A 15,346-nucleotide genomic window follows, 5' to 3' on the forward strand; every position below is an offset into this window, starting at 1 on the left:
AACCACGTCTGTTATGAGATATCAACTCACTGAAGACAATTGGTGAATGGTTGCTCAAACTTCGTGGATTGGTTGAAGTTAGACATTAACACCGTTGGATGCCGACCGGCTCAGTGGTCTATCGGTTAAGTGCTCCAGTGCGAGACTGGTAGGTCCTGGGTTCGAATCTCGCGAGTGCGGGATCGTGGATGCGCACTGCTGAGGAGTCCCATAGTAGGACGAAACGGACGTCCAGTGCTTCCAGGTTTTCCATGGTGGTCTAGCTTCAATTGACTCATGATTTCAACTATGAAAATACTAAGTTCTCCACAAAAACCCCCTTCTTTAAATATTAAACAATTTTATCAGAATTCATTCACGTCAACAGAAGTAGGCTGTAATCGTCTATTTCAAAGAACCTTCAAATGTTAATATTTTTTAAACTAATGAAATGACATTCTAGTATAATATGAAATGACATTGGGATACAAAAGAAAACTGAATATGACTGATAGCATTTTTCATTCCCTGGCTAGGTGGTTCCTAGAGATTGTACAACTCGGTAACTTGAAACATTAACAGACATAGCTTAGAATAGAAGACATTAATGATTGTGCAGTGGTTTCCTTTTACAATCGTTGTGATAGTAAGAGGAATTGCTTTAGATGGAATTCTTTCTTGATTGTATTTTAAACTGAATTTTATGACAGTTATTGTATACAATTCGTACTCATGTATTCATTCTTTATTGCATTCCCTTCCCTCCCCTTTAATTTTTTAGAATGTTATCGCTTTATTCTGTGTAGTGTATACTATTTTTGAAGTGACTAGTTGTGCCAGATTTTACGTGTATTATATAAGATAAAAATAAGGATAGTAATAAGTTGAAAAGTCCTTAGAGGAGTCAGGTCAAGATTTGTCACTATGTAGTTCCTAGCCGTCGATCAATGCAATACGAAAAGATGTTAGCTAGTAGTTATCATGGTTCCTTCAGACAGAAAAGAGAAGTGGCTGTTGAGCAACATAATGCACAGATGTATCTAATATTTATTAGTGTAAAAAATTGAAATATCTAGGCTTAGCGTTATTACTTTATCCATATCACTTCAGTTGACATTGATAAGTGATATTGATGCATAAAATATTAGCAAATAGTAAATTCCCACAATAGGACGAAACGGCCGTCCAGTGCTTCCAGGTTTTCCATGGTGGCCTAGCTTCAATTGACTCATGATTTCAACTATAACAAATCAAATAGTCAAAAGTTAGTTAAACACTGACCTGTCATTTTATCAACAAGCTACGGGAAACTAGTATTGGTATGATAAACACACACACACACAAACACATGCAAATGTGTACACTGTTCAAGATCAACTATTCGTCAGAAAGCAAATGCATGCATGCGTACATTTACCGTTCAACAGTAAGAAAATAACACACTTACTTTCCAACCATAAGCTAGCTGAAAAATTTGTATGTTTGTATACAAAAACATCGGCAAAAATATTGAATCAATTGCTAACAATCATTACAGATGAAAATAGGAACAGATACACGTACAGTATAATAGATAGTAATATTTAACCCATATTCGGATTCGCAGTAAGAAATTTTAGAAAACACTTTAAAGATAATTTAAGGTATTAGATGTTGTGGTTGAAAATCAACATCATCAATCACTGATTCCAAGATAGACATAAGTTGATCTTAGCTTTATCAAAATTGGAAATCTAAAAGCCATTGACAGATACCTCGTCTCAATATGAGACTCCCCAAGAGTGCGCATCCACGAACACACACAAGAATCGGGCCAAAGACCGTCGGTTTTGTGCGCGAACGCTTAACCTCTAGACCACTACTGAGTCAGGATCCAACGGTGTTAATGTCCAACTTCAATCAATCCGTGATCTTGCGTAACCCTTCATCCATTCCCTGAGGTGGATAACTGTCTTACACCTGACATACATTGAACTCCACTGGTCACAACATTTCACTAGGACTCTGAAAATACTACAAATCCCGTATAATAATAAATTGATCTATTAGTTTACTGAACAACGACAGACAACCTTGCTCTAAGTACTAACGTTTTAATAGAATCTGTTAACATTTATTATGATAAAAAGGTGATATTCATAGAAAAAATTTATTCCGATAAATGTTCTACCTAGCACTGTTAACCATAATCGAAAATCCTATAAAGAACCAACTGGTAATGTCACTAAAATATTTGTTTAAAGACTAAAGAGGATACTAAATAAGTTATCTTTTTAATAATGTTACAAAATTATTTAAAGAATGTATATTTAAACATTAAATAGTAATCATTTCACAAAGTTGACTAATGGAGTTCAACTAGGTCTATTGTGAGATAGTAACTCACTGAAGACAATAATGGACGGTTGCTCAATTTCGTGGATTGGTTGAAGTTAGACATTAACACCGTTGGATGCCGACCGGCTCAGTGGTCTATCGGTTAAGTGCTCGCATGCGGAATTGATAGGTCCTGGGTTCGAATCTTGCGAGGCGGGATCGTGGATACGCACTTCTGAGGAGTCCCACAATAGGACGAAACGCCCGTCCAGTGCTTCTAGGTTTTCTATGTTGATACAGCTTCAATTGACTCATGAACTAGGCAATAGTTGCTAATGTTTGCATTAAAATAAATCAAATACAAATCAATTGTCCTGTTTGTTTGTTTGTTTTAATTATTATGATAGAAATCATGTAATAATGAATTATCTAAATGATTAGATTTAAGCATTTCATCATTGTTTGTTTTTTTCATTTAAAAACTTACTTGAAAAACTTTACCGGACTTTAATGTAAATACAATTAGAGTTAGATATAAAATGAGAAGAACCAATTAGTGGATATTAGGTAAATATTAATATTTATTCGAGATATTGAACAATTATTGTCATATCCTAGCGAAGACATAACTTCCGGGACCTATTAATGGACGATTATTCTTATTGTTTAAATATTGAGTAATTAGATTGTGTATATTTATATTTATCCTATTGTAACCTTCATTTTGATATATGAATTATTATTATACGATTTACTGTCCTAAAATTATATTCAGTTTATTGATTATTGTATCCCACATTCACAGCCACATTTCGCTTGATCTTGTACAAATATTATTTCCTATTTTATGGTGTGATGCGGTCTGTTTGTCTGGTATATAAACCGAGTATGCTTGAAATAAATGATTCGCATAGATTCGCATAACAGAAGCTGTAATTGGTGTTCTGGACTCAATTGGAAGGGCTAGGCGGACAAGGGATCAATAAGGACGCTAGACTGCTCATACCAGTTGAACGTCATTGATTTGGTACAGTGTTAAGATCGGAAAAGTCGTATTCCGATTGGCGGATAACTCATGTGATAAAAAGCCGGACATAAAATCATAACAAATTGGCATACGCCCTTCTTTTATAAATTCATAACAATTATCTTTGATCATCTTCGATGAATAATTGTCTTACACTTGATGTGGCTAAATTTTACTGGTTGGTTATAGCTTCACATTAAAACTCCAGAGATTACCTCTCCAAATTAGTCATTAATGGACATATAATAATTATCGGTGTAGAGGGTTAGTAAAGATTTTCAAATGTTACTGAGATCAACAAGTAACCTTGGTTACACAACCATTAAAACCAGGAGGCACTGAAGAGCTGTTTCTCTTTCTTTTCTAATGAAAAACTCTTCAATAGTGCGTATCCACAACCCAAATGGTGAATAGACTCAGGTCATTCAGATCACACACAGTGTATGCCTTTTAGACAACTAAGCCAGTATCTAATATTTTATATGTTTAACCTCAGCCAGTTCTCACCATTGTCTAAACATTCCCCATTGTCTTCTGTGGGCAACTGCTTCACACTAGACACTTTTGAACTCCGATGGTTATGGATTCTCACTAGAACTCTGGAAATTATCAGAGAACATAATTTTTTAGATCACCATGTCCTAATGCTACTAAGTTTGGTCGTTCACTCAAAGAAAGAAATTAGAGACTATTCATATAGGTTATTTGGGAGTTTTGTATGAATTGTTTGGAGGTATATACTTGAACTCCACCCTACTTACTGAGACTTGGGTAGCTATCGAGTACCACTTGTAGTGCTAATACAGAGAGTGCGTCGCAAAGAACAGTACATAAACCGATATTAAATAAATGAGTTTCCTCATTAATTATGTGTGTCTAGAAGTAACGTCACTTTAAAAACTATCGGAAACTAGTATGTAATATACTATTATCATTGCAATGAACAGGAGTAACATCTCACAATATTAGAGATTACCACCAAAAAATAAAATATTTCATGGCAAAAAACAAGTTATTAAATTTTGATTGCTTGATGATCACTTTGGTTAATTCAATGGTAAGTAGACTTTGATGTCCAGGTCTCGATCCCAGGCACAGTGAAGTGTCTTCACTATAAACAAATCCCAAGCTAAGATGGATAAACTGTTTTAGTTCTGTTCAGTTTGTTGGGAAAAGTATATGTATGTCATAGATTCAGATAAGATACGGTTTGTAACGGATAACTTTTATCATTTCCCAGTTGAAACGTCCAGAGAGGGTAAGGAAAAAATTTGAACATACAATACAACATTAGAGATTCATTTTTAAATGAAAGAAATATGTTAGAAATTTGAATCCAAAAGACGGTTGAACAAAATAATCAATATTTCTGGTGATAGTTCTGAGCAGACTATTGCTAAAAATAAAGTACAAAAGCTCAGGATACATTTTAGTCTGTTGATAGCATGAAAACACATCTTAACTCTGAGCTTGATCTTAAAAATGATGTATGGTGCAAGATCGAAGAGCAATTTGCTTCTCACGGTTCTTCAGTTGACGAGTTTAGTTCATGATGAGAACTTCATTAAACAATATTTTGCTGTTATTCATGAACCTGTAAAATTCTCTTAAAGTTCTAATTGAAGGAAACAATTTGTATAATATTGGATGAAACTTAATTCGTCAGATTCCAGTCCAGTGATCGAATATCGATAAGTTAACTCTACCTAGAAAAGGTTAAACTAAGACGTGGCATTAGTCTATGAATTCACTGACCAATGAATAGAACAGTGCTAGGAGCAGAGTACTTGATTGATGACGTCACGATTATGGTAAATAATGATTGGAAACATTGAGTGAAATGGCTCAGAAACCATTTCAATGGAGCAGATGGATTCACTCTGTCTTCCTTTATTTCTTTAGTTTTAGAATCATCTCATACTTTCTATTATGTCACTTTATTTTCCCTTCTCATATCATTTATCCATAACTATACTTTGCTATTATAACTGATACCGTTACTATTTCTATTAATCTGGTACTTGTCTTCTTAACTTCATATGATATTTTAACTAGAACATACATGCCAGATTCTACTATCCCTACGATTAAATGACTAACTTCACTATCATACAAATAAAATAGTAATAAACTACTCAACGGCGAATTATCAATTATTTATTTAATCATAATGAATCAAATTAATTATAAGCCTAGAAGTCTTAAAATGGTCTTACTTTTACCTATTATTGAGATTAAATATTGAGAAATAATTATGGAAAGTGATGAAATGTGAATAGGTGAATGACTAGTTGACGTACAAAACTTGTATCCTACATAATTGATTTAACTTCTGATTTTGTGGTGTTGCATAAAAGTGTAAAAGGGTATATACTAAGGTTTATTGAAGCCTTAGCCGTACGAAAATTCAAACCTCTTTTAAGTATTCAAAAACAGTTTGTCCTCACCTTAAACCTGCCTTGGCAGTATTAGCTTATTACTAAACAATAATTTCGACAGTTGAATTCATTAACTGATCTAAGCTAGATTATCATTGAAAACCTAGAAGTACTGGATGGCCTTTTCGTCCTAGTAGGAGACTCATCAGTGGTGTGCATCCACAATCTTGTACGCGGGACTCGAACTCAGGACCTTCAGTTTCGCGCGCGAACACTTAACCCTTAGATCCTGCTTGAGGGATCATGGACGCACACCATTGAAGAGTCCCATACTAAAACGAAACAACCGTCCAGTGCTTCCAGGTTTTCAATGGTGGTCTAGCTTAGATAAACTCATGGATTCAACTGTTAAAATTACTATAGTCTCCACAAAAATCACCATTCTGATAAACAATAATTAATGTATCTCCTTACCAGTTGTATTATATCATTAATCGGCAGATTTTGTCGGTAATTAGATGTTATCAATTAAATATGATCGAATATAATTCTATTTATCATTCAAATAATAAAAAAGAGCTCATAACTAATTTAATTGTGAACCATACATTCAATACATTATTTGTATATCTTCCTTCAGTTGTCCTTTACATGCTTCATGGTCCTTTTAACACTGAAGTTATTACAATTGATCTTTGTTTACATTCCTATTCTCTTTAATTCAATCTTCTACTGACAGGCATTCTACCTCCAGTTGCTACTACATACTACTTATATCTGTCAGCATAAGTAACATGCACCATACTACTACCACTGCTACTACAACTAAGCTTTGAGTGAAATATTTTATGTGAGGAGTTGATGATACACTCCTAATTTGCAAAACGCCGAGTCCGATGAAGTGTGGAATTCGGAAATCCAATCTAATGTTGAATATTTGAGTATTTTAACTACTTAATTATCATTCACACTTATTTATTTATTCTACGAGGGTTCGCTGTAAATGTATGTACATAATTCGATACAAATTGTACATTTTTTTGGGGGGGGTATTGTACACACAAATTTGATAATTACTTAAACTCACTTGACGAAGTGGTTTACGCATTTTTAAATATTCTGCATAATATGTCATTGCTTCCCATGAAGCATGTAATTTAACAAAGACTAAATTATCTGGAGTCATCAATATTGTTTTATCATCCAAAGCTTGTTGACGATAACGATCCATGCATGATGGTGGACTTGTATCTGTTGGCTTATCTGGTTCTATATAATCAATAGATGAATTAGGCATTAAAGATTCAGAATGTTCTCCTGGTTGAAGAGGTGCACTACTTTGTACATGTACAAATGATGGTTTGAGAGTTAATGATGGAAAATCATCTTCATTTGATGCGACAGTAGCACCTAGTAGATTACCATTAGAATCTTCAACCTAAAGAAGATAAACAAAGAAAAAAGGACAGGAAAACATTACTTATGAAAGTTATATTACTTATGAAATAATGACATATCAACTAAATATATTTGAAAAGAAGGTAACTTATTCTGTTAGAATGAATTTGATTGAGTGAGTTTACTTGAATAACATGTCAATTGGTTTAAAATATAATAACATCTAGAAAACATACGAAAGTTAGCCATAATCAACATAGAATCTAGCATAAATCGAATCACCACACCAAGTCAGCGAAATGGAGGATTAACAAGATAAATAAAAGAGGAATTACAATAAGTTTAATAGAACTGATGGTGAGATAGACTAAACATTGAGTATATGATTATAAATGAAGAAATGAAAAAGTATGCACGAAAGAATTCTGGAACTGAAGATTTAGTGGAAGACAAGGAGTGAATGAATGTTAGATATTGTAACCAATTCTGACTAATGCTACCCGATGTTTCTAACCTCCGATTTTGGTTACGCGCGTACACCAACCAGGTAGTTTGAACTTGTCAATATGGCTTAGTCTATCAGTCAACAACTTCATGGACTGACACTATCTTACTTTGACCATTCCTAGCTTTTTTCTAACATACTCCTACTCTAGCCCACAGCACGCCGAGGCAGGCAATGATCAGATTTACGTAACACATATATCAGTCGTCCCTGTCGACGAGATTTACAACCTCATTAACCAACATCCCAACTATGACTGATGGCCCCATGTCTAACCCAATTATTGTTCACCCGGCCGTTCCATGATACGCAAGTAATTCTTGAAAGACATTTTCAATAAAAAAACGTATAGTTTAAGCATCTTCTACTCTAATAAACCATGCTTTACAACTACAGAGAAATATACACCATATATACAAGCGAATGCAAAGCTCTAACTCTCAACAAACAACTGTTTTCTTTTCATTTTACCGGCTCAGTGTTTGAAAAAGTTTTGTAAATAATGTTTACCAACTTTTTAAGCAACTCGAGTGGCACAAACGACAGATATCTGAATCAAAAAGTCAATACAACAGAAGAACCGATTCTGACTTGTCGTTGTTGATTACCTATCGGAGTTATGGTGATTATTTGTTTGATAAAGAATAGTTGGTTTGTAACAACATAATCAAAATAATGAGAATTCCGCACTATAGTGTCTGTCTTATCAAACAGACACATAAGCAGTAAAAGTTAATTTCAAAAGTACTTTTACGATAGACACAAATATCTACTTTGAAAGTATAAGTAATACCCTAGAAAATATTTTTTTCCTTTAGAACATGACGGTTTATTTATTACTTTGTCCCACAACTATGACAAATTAGAAATCTTACTTTACTAACTTCTAGTTTCAACTGTCGAAATGTTTAACCACATACCTGTTATTGCTAATTATCATCGATTGGCTTTCATTATCTGAACATTAACGCATTCTGTGTTTACTTACAAGTTGAGTCATTCTACTTCGATTGTTTCCCTCTCTCTGATTTTTTTTCACACATGAGGCTCATTATACTCCTCCTATTATACAATATACTTTCACACTAGACGCAAACCTACCAAAGATTGAAAGTTACAAAATGAACAAACATGTACATCAAGTATGCAGGTTCTTGAGTCGATAAAAAAAGAGTATATTCAGTTCTACCCACAAAATAACATCTTTAATACCATTAGAAATTATTTACAGTTTTAATCTGAGTAAAAAAACATTCTCTTTAATAACATATCTTAGATTACTGAGCGACTAATCATACTACTTGCATTTTATCGATGTCTTAATTTGATAATTATTAAATCTCCTTAAAAACATCTTATAAAACCTCTATAAGATTCATAACACTAAACAAGTTACAATGAAAGTTTAATCAAAACACTATGACCCCTAAGATTTATAAGTTTGTGTAACAATTGAATCAGTCACTCAGTCAGCTACAACGTAGGACGAGGCACATATATGCATCGGTTTAAGTTGCCATACCTCATTAGCACAACAAGATCAACACCGGATTCATAGAAGTAGTCAATATAGTGGTGTTAATATATAAAAGAAAGGTTGTATATAAGGATACAGTATAGGAAGGAAGACAGATATGAAGCAATTTTAATCTCAAGGATTAAGGGAAGATAAAGAGTGTATACACCTACGCCATTGGGATCGATTCTGAGCCATGTCACTCAGAGTCTCCAGCCATTGGTTACGATAGTCGCGCGGACCCCAACTAAGTAGTCTGCATCTACCAACATGGCTTAGACTAGAAGTTAGTGACTTCAAGCTCTGATGCCACGTTTTGGTTTGGCCGCCCCTAACTCTCTTCCAACCATCCCTACTTCCCAGTTGCCCACACAGTGAAAAGGTTCTTCTAGAGGTACCTGAAAAGGAAATTGGATTAGGAGCGGTCTTAATGACCTGAGAGCGTGACCGCAGTGCCCAAGAGACAACTGCTTGGGGTCGGTCACACACGACCTTTTGGTGGGTTATTTTTGTGTTAGCTCCGTACCTGTTGGGACCTTACCGCCAGAGACGGATATCCGTGGGATAAGGCGAGGAGTGCATTTTTAGGGTCGACTTTTTCTAACCCCATCCCACCTTGTGGGAAGGCAGCATCGCTGTCATGCTGGTTATCTTAAGGAAACACCTTACTGCCGTCACACCTCTGTACAGTCAACAGTACGACTTCGCCTAAGGACCTTGGGTTTGCTGCTTTTAGTCTTACCGCTCTTCAACCGATCTGCCTGGAATGGTAGGACCTTGAGGAACAATTGTTCCAGCCGGTATAGCGCGATTGGTTCATCACGATAGGCAAGCCCGACCACCACGTCAAGGTGGCAGCAACGGTCGAGAACAATTGAATATTATGAAATGTTTGTTGATATAAACAACCACGAATAACAAAACAAAAAGAAATGTTAAACGGAAAATATACTTATAAGAGGTAATCGATAATATCAGAGAAATATATTTTTGTTTAAGGATAAAGAGAATGATAATAATTACGATAAATTCACTTTTAATTGATTTATAGATAGTCTTCTTTACAAAACCTTCATATTACTATGCATTTTCGTTTGTGGCTCTAAAACATTCTGTTATGTGTATGTAAGTACACAATGAGTTGGCAGTTAATATTCATGGTTATGAAATGTCTTTGACAGATATGAGATTGTTAGGTTACTAAAATTTCATTGATTCCTAACACCGAACTAATATAACCAATTCAAGCAACGTATGGAGACAAGATAAGAGTCGATTTTACCATATGAATAAATAACTAAAGTATTCAAATATTAACTTAAGTCACACGTTCTAATACTGTGACAGCATCTTAGGTTTGGGTAAAGGGTGATATCACTAACCTCGCTTGAAGAAAGATTCGGCTCAAAATCCGAATATATATAAACATGTAGTTAGTAAATAACAAAAATTAGTACAACAAATGTAATTCCGGTTAACTTTTGATATTTTGGTATTCAAATGATTTGAAAAGGACAATCTTTAAAATACTTCCTAGTATATATAATTCTACTTTATTGCTAGTCTCTTATTCTCTGCTACTATTATCCTTATAGGATTGTTTTTATGCGGTTTCAATGACACATACTTAGTGTTTAAGAAGAGGATTGAACAGCAGTTTGATCCAGACAATCTTCAATACTTTTCTTTATTTTTATACCGCATGCGATTTATTTATTTATTTGAACATGTAAACATTGAGCCAAGAGAGCACCAAAATATATATGCGCCATACAATAAAAATTCCGGTTAGCGTTATGATATGAAAAGGATGAATAACAACTGGAAAGAACTGGAAAGGATTGCCCATGACAGAGTTGGATGGAGAATACTGGTTGGCGGCCTATGCTTCTCCACGAGGGGTAACAGGCGTAAGTAAGTATATACAATAAAAATGAGGTTGTGAAGAGATAAAGAAAGGAAGGTGGGTAAAATAGTTTTAAAAAAGGTAAAAAAAAAATGAATAGAAATCAGTGCATAAGAGTGAAATATAAATAACAATAATAATAATAGTAGTAGGAGAAGCAGTTAAGTTAGAAAAGATATAACCAAAAAGAATCCTTTGAATTAAAGAAGTTCCTCTCAATTATATGCAGAAAGCAAAAGAAAGCTACAGCCATTGGCTTCTATTCTAAGCCATGCTTGATAACATTTCAATTCACTGAGTTGTATCATTTCAAGGACGCTAAACAGGGAGCCATGAAGGAGCGACATAATCCAGTCCTGTACAGCTTTCTTCCATACCACGACACCATGTCATGCAATGACTACCTATCCGCTTACTCCAACCAGTCCCAGAGTTGAGAAATTATGCATGATATCAAATTAGCTGGGACGACATTTGTAGTGCACGTCCAAGCCACCAAGGTCAATGTTTCAAGGTGGTGATACCAATTGAATTATTGTTGCTGTCACTGAACACACGTCCCCGAGCCTCTGCACTACTAACATAGTGTTAACAATGAATGTCAGCGATCCGTTGGATATAACAGTGGTCAAACACAGAGAGTCGCTTAACATCCTCAACTAAGAAGCCAGGTTTCACAAGCATAGAGAAAAACTCTCACCGACACATTATAGAACCAATCTGATACAGCCAGACGAGAGCACAAAAGATTACCCAGATTGGCATAAGCCGCTCTGGTTTTCAGCATGCGTGAATTGATCTCATCACGTATGCCACATCCGACACTTACGCAGTTACCCAGGTACACGAACTTCTTGACTACTCCTATCTGATTACTACCAAGAATAAGTACAGGTTCGAGGTCCTACTAGATTTTTTAAAATTCCCACTTAGAAGGTGAAAAACACATGCCACACTGACTGACAACCGATGAAATGAAGATTTCGTGGCTTGGGTATAATTGCACAATAAGACAATATAATCGACATGCTCAGTGTCGAAAAGTCTTTCTCTAGGCAATAGATCCAAACCACCATTACAACTGTTTCCAGAACGTCATCGATATCAAATTTTAAGAGGAATGGTGTGATTGGGTAACCCTGCCTAACTCTACTACTTGAGTGAAATAATGGAGAGAGGTGGTTGCATGCCCTTATTCTGCCTGAGGTGTTTTCGTATAGGACATTCAAGATGTCAATAAACTTCCCAGCCACACCTTTCAATAGACAATCCAAGGGAACAGTCCTGTTCAATGAATAGAAGGTGGACCTGATGTCACAAACACCACTATTGTTAGGCTGGAATAAGTATGGAGCTGTTCTAACATTTGGAAAAGGTTGAAGATATGATCAACGAATTCTCTGCCAAAACGAAAGGCAGCCTACCCCTTGCGAGTCAATCTTTATCGTGTTGTGAACAATCCATGAAGTGTGGCAGAAGCCAATAGTTTGGACGCAATCGGAAGTAGACCTACCCCCCGATAGTTGTTGCATAGATGATGTGAACCCTTCCTAAACTCATTCCACGGTGCTGAAACACTCTAATGGTCGGAAGTCAGTGAACAACATAATCTGTTTCTTAACCAGAAGGTTCCTATCCATCTTAAAATCGGTTGGAGGTAAGTCATTTGGGCCTGAAGATTTGCGACAGCTCGGGTCAGAGTTCCCTGAGGACTTCCTCCTCGTAAGGTGGATTGGTCACCACCGGCCGGTCTGATCGAGGTCGCCGAGGTAGGAGACCAGCTAAACTGTTCCTCGAAAAACCCTGTCCATCGGTCCAAGACGTCAGTAGATGTTAATGATTGGCATCCTGTAAGCTTCATAGATCGTTTCATTTATACCAGACATCGTGGTGCCAGTAACTAAGATGAGCTAAGATGGCTTCTGGCAGTTACCAGATGCACCTGCCGCTTCATAGTCGTTAGCACGCTCCAACCACCAGGCTCCTCGGCCCTTAAGCATACTTCACACAGTTTCATTACATAACATTATTCTTCGAAATCGCGGTCACCCGGAGTAGAACGATGTGTCTCAATGAAATGTTAGGAGCTGGCAGAAACCCGGAGCTCATAAGCGGGACGTTTCGTGAAGCCGCAAGCGAATTTACTTGCAATTTTCATAACGTCATTAAATTGCAGCCAATGCCCATCTACACTTTTTTGTGAATTGATAACTAGCCTTGAAACTAACTCGGTTTGATATTTAGTTGCAACTGAAGCTGCAATCAATTTGTTGACATCGATCCGTTTAGGGCGATAAATTCGTTGGCCACTGAAACCTAATATTATCGCGAACAGGGGCGTAATCAGAGTCCAGATATGTACTCCAAAAGAACAGGGTAGTCCTGCACACAACCATGCCAGTGGTAGCTGATCAGGACGTGACCAATCTAAGTCTAGTCTCGAGATTCAGAGGAAGGACGCCAGATGGCCCTTTTGGCGATTACTGTATCGAAATTTAGTCGTTTCAGTTTTTTTTTAAAGTTGCGGTAGACGGTCACCGTTATCTGACCTGCGACCAAGTCCCCATTGGTCACTCAAACGACTCTCCTCTGTGCCTAGATGCCCAACCCGCGCATTCAAGTCTCCAGATAGTACTAAAATATCTTTCGAACGCACTTTCTGTGAAACACTAAACTGTTGGTGGTCATCCTTGCTCGCATCCAGGCTCCAATTTGTCGGACTGCAGGAGGAAATGACGAAAAGACATCGTCTCTCACACCGACTTCTTACTTTGATAGAGCTTTCTAATTTAACAGCACACAATCGACTACTAATGAGTGTCCAATCGATTAGTGCTGTTTCAGTTCTAGCACTTAAAGCAACACCAACACCAGAAAAAACAGATGAAGATATACTAATGGACAGTTAGCTCTTAGTTTTTACACCCCAATCCCGTGGAGAAATTATTCGATGGGGACAAGAAGCAACAGTAAGTGCTATCGAATAAAAAGGTTCATACAGTTTAAAATCTTCGGAATTGACGGTTTTTTTATCCCAAAAATATATGTTAGTATGTCCTTAAGTGGACTCAAGTTACCTATCTATTATTCAAATAACTTATAATAAAGCGAAAATTGTCTATTTAATGGAACTGATAACACACAAATGCTTTACATAAGTACTAAGTGCAAATGAATTTCATGAACGTTATCATCAACTTAGAATCAAACATTTCAATGCTTACACGATCAGAAATTAGAAACTAAAGACAAAACTGAGCATGTATTCTTAAGTTTATTGACCTAGCATGTCAATTATTAAAGCTAAATGGTGATGTAATTATATCCAGAGAGCTGACAAGTTGCACTACCGAAATGTTGTAACAGCTGCTTTTCTTTGGGTAACATTAAAAAAGATACTATAAAAATACTACTAGACTCTAATGGAACGGTCATAACACACAAAAGCCACCCTGTGGATCAGTTACACATGATTTACAAACTTAAAGAGAGAAAAAGCACTTTTTTACTCACTTCTATTTCGATTTTCTGCTTTGCTAGTTCATTGAGAAACAAGAGGCGTCGACTTTGATCATGATATTTCGACGTGGAAAACCGATAAGCAAGGACATAATCAGTTCTGCGTTTACCATCACGGAAATACAGCTCTGGGTTAGTCTATGAAAACAATAATGATAATGAAGCTGACATCATGTTTAAGTTCCACAGAAATCGTATAAAATAAACAAGGTAGCTACAACGTTCCACTTCTCTACAATGTTTCACTTGGGGACAATTTATATAAGTTTCACCACATTTGTTGGCAATGTATCCACATTATCAACAAAAGATTGTATCTCTGAATATTCCTGGTGACTACATGTAAGTGCAAAATGATTATAAGTGAGAATCTCGAGCATTAGTTTAAGATTTCATATATTCTGTACAAATAAAAATAGACAAGTCGTACATTTTTATTTATACAATGTGAAATCCTAAAGTCGCAAACCACCCAATTATGACTGTTCCTTGGATTAATGAGACGAACTTCAAGTTTATCTAATGTAATATGCCACGAAGTAGTTAATTTCCAGTTGGTTGTATTAAATGAAACTACTCGTTAATGATGAACTTGGTGTGACTATCCCTGAGCAAACTAGGGGAGACTTGATGACTTAAACCGGAAAATCCATACAATTTAGACCAATACAAAACTATATAATGGCTTGTGGTCATTATCTGGCTTCGCTATCACCTTTTGCGACCTAATACTTCAGAAGGAAACACACTGAGTTTGTTAATGATTGATAACAAATGTCCTGTGGTTTGTCAATTCATGAAA

The 15,346-nt window shown here is 35.9% G+C and overlaps 1 protein-coding gene across 1 annotated transcript in view; it reads right to left on the bottom strand.

Annotated features, from left to right (window-relative positions):
* Smp_141530 (putative anoctamin) overlaps positions 1-15,346 on the bottom strand; it is a gene marked incomplete at both ends in the record, with an annotated part of 60,068 nt that overhangs the window by 44,345 nt on the left and 377 nt on the right. The window contains 2 exons of the mRNA XM_018798306.1: positions 6,788-7,138; positions 14,539-14,682. Coding sequence (XP_018653261.1) covers positions 6,788-7,138; positions 14,539-14,682 — 495 coding nt within the window. The remainder of the gene's footprint in view (positions 1-6,787; positions 7,139-14,538; positions 14,683-15,346) is intronic.

This window comes from Schistosoma mansoni, chromosome 6 (genome assembly GCF_000237925.1).
Source record: "Schistosoma mansoni strain Puerto Rico chromosome 6, complete genome".
NCBI lineage: Eukaryota > Metazoa > Platyhelminthes > Trematoda > Strigeidida > Schistosomatidae > Schistosoma > Schistosoma mansoni.